The sequence below is a fragment of the Denticeps clupeoides genome, chromosome 3, assembly GCF_900700375.1.
Source record: "Denticeps clupeoides chromosome 3, fDenClu1.1, whole genome shotgun sequence".
NCBI classification, from domain to species: Eukaryota; Metazoa; Chordata; class Actinopteri; order Clupeiformes; family Denticipitidae; genus Denticeps; species Denticeps clupeoides.
In genome coordinates this window covers 555669-563633 of record NC_041709.1, presented here as the reverse complement: position 1 = coordinate 563633, position 7965 = coordinate 555669, and the positions used below count along the sequence as shown (strand labels likewise).

At 42.8% G+C, this 7965-nt stretch overlaps 1 protein-coding gene across 1 annotated transcript; it reads right to left on the bottom strand.

The window, feature by feature from the left end:
- Window positions 1-123: 123 nt before the first annotated feature.
- On the bottom strand, window positions 124-3351 carry rab36 (RAB36, member RAS oncogene family). The gene is made up of 11 exons (XM_028972701.1): window positions 3164-3351; window positions 2917-2987; window positions 2139-2230; window positions 1984-2058; window positions 1684-1785; window positions 1527-1591; window positions 1017-1068; window positions 834-915; window positions 616-706; window positions 406-522; window positions 124-209 (listed from the first exon to the last, which is right to left on the bottom strand). Exons 1-11 carry the CDS (start codon window positions 3201-3203, stop codon window positions 157-159), a joined length of 840 nt encoding a protein of 279 aa, XP_028828534.1. The 5' UTR covers window positions 3204-3351; the 3' UTR covers window positions 124-156.
- Window positions 3352-7965: the final 4614 nt, after the last annotated feature.

Below are 7965 nucleotides of genomic sequence, written 5' to 3'. Positions count from 1 at the left end.
TGCGGATCCCCCCCAGGTGCCTGTCATGTCCGGGGAGCAGTGTGTGGGGACGATGCTTTGCTCAGTGCCACCTCAGTGGCATCTTGGCGGATTCGAACCAGCAACCTTCCAATTACAGGTCTGCTTCCTTACCTGCTAGGCCACCACCATTTGGTTTCAGCAGCAGGTCTTTTTCATCCCCTGGACTTCAGCCTTGTCCACAGTGTCACCTGGCAAAGAGTGATTAAATGTTTGGTTTAAACTAGAGTCTAGATTAGTCTCAATTAAAGTGAATAATTCTATGAATAGTTATCTAATTCTACAACAGCTTTAATATACCATATGTCTAATTCTATTAAAACATATATTACTGCTTTATTTATATTTGGCAAACTGTAAGACTGTGTTCCAGATGTCGTCTCTTACTGAGGATGCTTCCTTCACCGATGCGTGATGGAGGGTTTGCTCCCTCCAGCTCCTTCAATATGGCATCTTCAAATGCCAGCGCTGCCACACGGAAGAAGAATTCCTTCACATTCTCCCCTGAGGTATGGTGAAAAATGCATTTCTTTTTCTCAGCACACACCTCTAATCACAGACAAATCTCGGTGAAAAGCACATACAATTTTAAATGACCTGTTTTGGATGACAGAGACCAGAACTCAGCCTGCAGTTCCAGTGCCACCTTGACAGCATCTATTTCAGTCCTCAGACGAGCCTCTGGAGACTTCACGCAACATCAGTAGAATTAAAAGTTTTATTAGGCCTGCATTACTCAGGAAATGTCTCACAAATGATAAGACTGCTTTTGGTAAGATTAAAGATCAGAGCGTGAGTGCAATGCAGACCCTCACCAGCAGGTCATTCTTGGTGCCCACCAGGAAGACAGAACATGAACTGGGCTCATTCTCCTTCAGAGCCTCTGTCAGCCACTGCCTGTTTAAGAGACACCGTTTAAAGCAGTGTCCTTGGAGCTCACTGGTGTGAACCGTATTTCTCCGTATTTCTTTTGTTGAAAGCAGTGGTGTTCATCTTACCGTGTGTGGTCTAAGGTTTTAATGTCCGACATGTCGAAGGCTGTCACAATTACTGTTAATCAAATAAGAAGCAAGAAAAGGAATCAAATAAAAGAAGTGTGTCTGATGTGATTTGGGATAAGATCTGTGAATGTAATAGTTGCATTGAATAAACTATTCATATCGGCGCCAAGTGTCAACTTCTTATTTTGTAGACAAAATGCATTTTGTGAAAGAAATGACATTTTGTCGTCAAAATTATTTTCTGTCCTTCATACAATACAGAAATTCATCATCAAAATGGCAGCCGCTGGTGTCGGTTCAGTGCACAAACTGAAAAATAGCTTTTTACTTCTGTGAAATCTGTGGACAAAATGTGTCCAGGTGTAAGTTAAAAAAATGAATTCTGTGCCACAGAATATTATTCGGATATGTCTGTGCTTATATAGGTATGTATTGTATATTGATGTATAGCAGTTGGTACTTTATAAATAAATGAACATGTATGCTAGTGGCCAGAACCTGCCTTACCTTGAGCCCCTCTGTAATATGCGGATGCAATGCATTTAAATTTCTCTTGGCCAGCGGTGTCCCATCTAAAATCATTAACATATAGCATTGCACATTAAAGATTATGTAATATCCTATTAGTATTAGTATCTTATCATCATCAATCTGAACTACTCACATCTGAAGTGAAAATGGCAAACCAGCAATCTCAAATCTCTCAACCTCAAAGTCCACCCCAATGGTGGCCTTGTAATCTCTGTCAAATGCATCCTTACAAAACCTTTATGAAACAAACACATTTGTCAGAGAGAAATTGCTGCAACAAAAATGGTTGTTTTCTATTATTTGTTCGGCTTTTTTGTTGTATTGCTACACCAAACATTGTGCATAACATCTGTTTTTAATCTCTCTGATGTAAAATGTCATTTTAATATGAAGCTATTCCTGGATTTCATGACTGAACTGATCATTACATTACCTGTTGATTAAACATGTCTTTCCCACATTCAGGTCTCCAACTACGACCACTTTAGACATCCTTGTTCTGTCCCACCTTTGATAAAATTAAAAATTGCCCGTCAATAAACATTTGCCTGCCAATTAATTCAGTCAAGTAGTGACAGAAGCGCTCACCCCTGGTGTGCTGTTGTCCTGTCCCTACAGGCCTTCTTTGCCTGGGTGTTCCAGTCAGTCTTCATCTGTAGACATGCCTGTAGGTCATAGCACTGCACAATCCGAGAAACAAGACTGCATTATACAGGGCCTGTTGTCTATAGTACAGACAAGCACACAGGAAGCCTTTGTTCATACCTAATACGTTTTGGTACGTTCAGATTGCAAGAGTGCACACACTTGATGCTTCAAAATTAGGACCAGCTCTATGCCAGATTGCCCAGACGTCTCCAATACACGTAGATAATCACTAATCAATGGGTATCTCTTCTCCACCTAGTCCAGTGTATATAAGCCAGGTAAATTACATAAAAGCCGCTTTCAGCCTGAAGCCCCATATGACATTCTGGGGGCAGTTAAACCGAGTGCTCAAGGCATGCCATCTGTCTGCAATTTCATGTTAGCATTAACAAACAAAAGTTCTCTATTTTGCGTGCAAGCAACATTTACAGTTCACAACTGTGTTATTGAAATGCACCCGATCTCATGAAATACGTCCCCCAGGATATGTGTGCATACCATCATAAACACCATGACACAAAATAATACACAGTGCTGACGTGACTGGGCATTGTGACTTGGGTGTTTTTGCATTATTATTATTATTTGTTTTAGACTGCATTGCAAAAAGAGACCATCTGTTTCGTAGTTCTAAAACCGGGTTTATGGTGCTGGGTGTGTGTGTGTGTGTGTGTGTGTGGGTGTGTGTGTGGGCCTGTGATCTGACGTGGGAAGGTACCTTTGGAAAGTCACGTATGACCCTGTCTCTGCTGACTGGGGCCACGAAGCGCATCACTCCCGCCGGCGATTCTGCGCAGACACAGAGTTCATTTTTCACGGTCTCCAAACAAATGAAGTCACGCCTGACTTTGCATGCACATTTCCGGTGTTTCCGTTTCCAATTTTATTGCGTGCAAGAAAAATAAAAAAAATAAAATAAACGCGACATATTAAAACAGTGAAATCTAGGGCACGCCGGTACTCACGTTTGCTTCGGTGTGTCGCCGGGCGCTGTGCTTTCTGCATCAGGTCCGGTGCCAGTCTCCATAGCAACCCGGTTTCTGCCAGGCCCCCCGTCACGTGACGAGGAAGCGGGGACTGTCGCCGGGCGTTCGGCGGTGTGTGTAATGTAGTCTAATTATTCTTCCTCCCGACGTGTTCGTCGGTTTTTCGCCTGTTCGCTGTCCCACGTGTTTTTCGAAAGCGAGGGACGGGATTTCAGATGTTGGGCAACGTTGACTGAAATAGCAGTTAGGACGGAGCGACGCATTTTATGGCGACAGAATGACACCGTAATTATAGGCATCAGTTCTGGTTTAAAAAAAAAAATCGATATTATTAATTCTTTCTCCCCGTGCACACGCGTGTAATGCCACATCCTCGCCGTAGGGGGCGCCCGCAGACCGGAAATCGCGCCGGGGCCGCGGATTGCTGTGTCATGCCAAGCAAGTTAGATTGAGCTCCACTGTCCAGCTCTTCTGTGTGACACACATTCAGAGGACAGTGACAGTTTCAGCCCAGGAGTTGATGGTGGCCTTGCTGCAATGCTTCCTTATTCGTAAAAAAAAATAACAAAACCATGCCTTATTACCAAAAAAGACTTGCTGGCTTTGTACTTGAGTGTGTGTCCATCGCACATCGCTCCACGGTTAGTGTCAGGTCGTCCCTAGTCAAGGCCATCCCAGGTCGCCTGCCATGACGCCGGCAAAACTTAATTAAATTGCAAGTTCCACTAATTGAGTTAAATTCCCACCGAGACTCTTACAATTAACACATGTATGGTGTGGAAAATGTGCTTATTGGCCTTTCTTGTCGCATGTGCTAATCCACAACTTCCAGGGTTTGTAATTTAGAGTTTTATACTGGAAGAAGCATGAGCAGCTTCACACACGCATACACTAATTCACCAAAGCCCCAGAGCCATTTGGGAAAGTCTGGACACCTTCTCATTCAACGTGATTTCTTTATCTTCATGACCATTTACGTTGGTAGATTCTCACTGAGTTCTGTACTTAACAAAAAAAGGTGAAATAAGTGAAAACATGTTTTATATTCTAGTTTCTTTGCTCTGGTTCCTGCTTTACACACTCTTGGCATTCTCTCGATGAGCTTCAAGAGGTCGTCACCTGAAATGCTTCTCCAACAGTCTTGAAGGAGTTCCCAGAGGTGTTTAGCACTTGTTGGTCCAGCTCACCCCAAACCATCTGGATTGGGTTCAGGTCCGGTGACTGTGGAGGTCAGGTCTCCACTTTTTGTTAAGTACAGAACTCCACACGTGTTCATTCATAGTTTTGATGCCTTCAGTAAAAAAAAGGTAAAACAATTTGGTAGATTCTACCAATTCATGAGAATAAAGAAAATGCATTGAATGAGAAAGTGCGTCCAAGCTTTTGGCCTGTACTGTATGTGTCTATGGAACAGCACCCAGGGTAAGAAATGCAAACACACACATATATATATATGTGTGTGTGTGTGTGTGTGTTTGTGTGTGTATATTATTTTTTTTCTGTGCCCACCGCTAAGCTCTTAATGGCCACTAAACCCAAATATATGTGAGACAATTTGCATTTCTTGCCCTGGGTGCTGTTCCATTTTGCCCGAAATCAATATTAGTAGGCCATGAGGCAATGCAGGGGATCGAATTCATTTCGCCTTAACATTGATTTCCAGTGAAGCCACCGAGGCCAGCCATCACAAGCGAGATAATTCTGTGTGTGGAGACAGCTTGGAAGCGGACTGTAACTAGGTTTTATCTGATACAGTCGTGTCGCAGCAATAATGTTATGGTGGTTATGATTAACGATTGTGCTTCCAGGATCAACTGAAACCCAGCAATATCAGTTTTTGGCCATATCTTTGCCTGCCTCAAATGAATACCGTAGAGAATACATAAATATATTTAAAATAAATACATTTTTTAGAATCACAAGTTCTTGTTGCACGTGGACCAAAGATGATCATTTTTACACCTATGCTAGTTTAGTTTTCCCTGTAGGTCTTGCATGACTGTGTGGTTTTGCATTTTCCATCTCTCTCATTCTTTTTTTTGGGACTTTTTCTCCTTCAGTGGGTCCCTCATGACAGTCACAAGGTCTAGCTTTCGCTGGCCCATCTTGCTCATCTTGCTGTGGCATTTGTTAGTTTATTCATGGCAAACAAATATCCACTGTGGCTGAAAAAAAGGGAATCCGGTCAGGAATCGGCGATTTAATTATGGCTCGGACGAGGGTGGCCAGAACGAGAAGGAGAGCCGAGCGTCACCTGAGAGAGGCGAACATGTGACACCAGCCAAAAAAACCCCAAAACAACTCTTATTACTAACAACGCAGATCTTATACATTCTGAAGCAACGGACATTCATGATATATGCGCCAAGGATCCGGCTAATTAAGATAATTAACACTGTGTTTGAGACGAGATAAAGGCTATCATGTGTGCCTTAAAAACCTGAGATGAGGTGTGACCGTGGTTATCCGGGGGTATCCGGTAATCCTGTTAATGGGTAGAAGTGAAGTGCAGCGTGGCAAGCTTTATCACACGGGCCTGAATTTGGTTCTTCACTTTAATTGGGCGGAGATGCCGAGCAGGCTGACAGTTCCACTGCTCTCACCACGGGAGGGGCGCAGGTCAGGGGTCGGGCCACTTCGAACACAGGGAGGAATCATGGGTTTTCAGCGGCCTTCCCTCTCGCTCTCACCCAAACACACACTCACTAACTCACTCTCTCACCACCACCACCCTTCAGCGCAACGAAAAAAACAAGGGGTCATTGGAGATTCATGCCCCAATTAGAGTGGAATGTGTGACTGACGATCCCAAAACATTTCCCACCAACCAGCATCTCATTTCTCCCCAAACGACACAACACGGCAAAAATAAATATGCATATCGCTCTATGCCAGGAATAAAACGATGAGAAATTAAACACAGTGTTCTTTCCACTCCTCAACAATGGCTGCAGAGGGGAGTGATGCTCCTTTCCGCGGGATGGCAGGCCCGTGATGCCCGAGCGTCCAGTTGCTCATGCGAAGGTTTGGATTTAATTTGATTGCTGGATGTGCATAAATGAAACATCCCCTGGATGCTAATTGGTAGCCAGCGTTGCATGGCACAATATTAGCATGTAATGGGCGGCTGCTAAGCTTTTCCTTTCAGAATCCAGACTGATTCTGACCGTTTGTGCAAGATTTAAGTCTGCCCCGTCTCCCTGACCTGCATGCTGATGAGCGCCAGCATCAGCAAGGAAGCACCATCACCATCGCCCATTCCGCTCCATTTTATTATAAATTATTCATTCATTATTTATTATTATATATTATAGTTTTTTTTTATTACACATTTTGTCTATGAATTGTTATCTGATTACAGTGAACAGTAGGGCCCAGCCTTAATCACAGCAATGAATCAATTAAAGCAAAGCTTTGCCCACGACAAAGGCCTTGCCAAGACCTGCTGTCCAGACACCGCCATTCTAGCACTGAGACGGGTCCAGGAAAATAGGCCATGATACTACAGAGATTCAGTTTGAATTCTTCTGTGAATTCTAATTATAATTAAATTACACTTCAATCATTATAATGTAATCACAAATTTAGAGGTGTGCTGCATGGATTTCCTTCAAAAAAGAACATTTTGAAGAAAGACAGGGATGTAGGCTCAGTTGTGGGCAAATTCACCAACATCCAATCCATCATTTGTGTCTCACTGTACAGTGTGAAATCATTAAAAATGTTGAACTTTCTCACAGGAAATGAACCCAAGTCAATTAATTACATCATACTTCTTCTTCTGAGAAACACTGAAATGGGTTAAATGAACATGATTCTGACTATGACGGAGTCGAATGCAGTAAATGCTCTTCTTCTCCAGAGTTGCCTGTCTTTACCCTTAATTACTGCTTTGCATCATTGTCAATAATATGAGTAAAAGAAAAGACCATTTTTTTAGGTGCATAACCTCACATGTTTTAAATATTCAATTTTGCACCACAATCTAAAAACAGTCAGAAAAAGACAGCTCCATAAATGAGTAATAGTGTTGTATGGTGGTGGATGCCACGCCTTGGCTCACCTGGACTGGTTCTCCTTTTTAAACCCATGTTGTGCTCTGGTGCCTGCTCCTATTTATGTAAAGTGTTAAATGCTATTACATGACAAAGAAATTCAGTTCTGATGAGCATTTGCCCAGCAACCATAAAGCCACGCCCATCATATAGGTGACATATTCACGTGGCAGGTGCAGTTCTTTGTCAATTTAAAGGTTCCCTAATATGAATTATTTTTGCTCTCAGGTCTCAGTGGTCCTAATGAATTTATCTTTCTGAAATTTAACCTTGGAACAGAATCCAGTCACACAAGAGATTTCCCCAGGATGCAGGAAGTTTTGCCGTTTTTCCAGAACAAAATGAAAAGAACCCACTGGTTCTAAAGAGGCTCGTGTGACAGAACGAAATTTGTTTTGCTAATTTTTACGTCAAATTACCAAGCAACTGCCATGCTTCTCATGTTTTCAAGCCATGACAGTTGGTGTAGATAGTGCAGGGGTGGGAAATTCTCTGGGTGGACAAAGCATGAGAAAGGGGAGGTAACCTTTTCCTTTATGATGACATAAGGGGCCAAATTCCAGATCCGACCATCTCAGCTGCCGCTCTCTGAACGGTGAAAAAGAATGACCAAAGCACTCTTTATACATATCGCCATTTCTAGCCACTGCTGGACCACAGACCTTTAAGGAAAATCACCCCCACTCACCAAAGCCACCTCACACAAAAACCCTCAAAAACCTCAAA

Bases quoted from the DNA above. Each gene is read 5' to 3' on its own strand.
- rab36 (XM_028972701.1), bottom strand. From the start codon at position 3,203: ATGCAGAAAGCACAGCGCCCGGCGACACACCGAAGCAAAC. The intron at 2,059-2,138 runs GTGAGCGCTTCT...ATTTTATCAAAG, and splicing joins AGGACAACAGCACACCAGGG to GTGGGACAGAACAAGGATGT. The intron at 523-615 runs GTCATTTAAAAT...ACCATACCTCAG, and splicing joins GTCTCTGTCATCCAAAACAG to GGGAGAATGTGAAGGAATTC.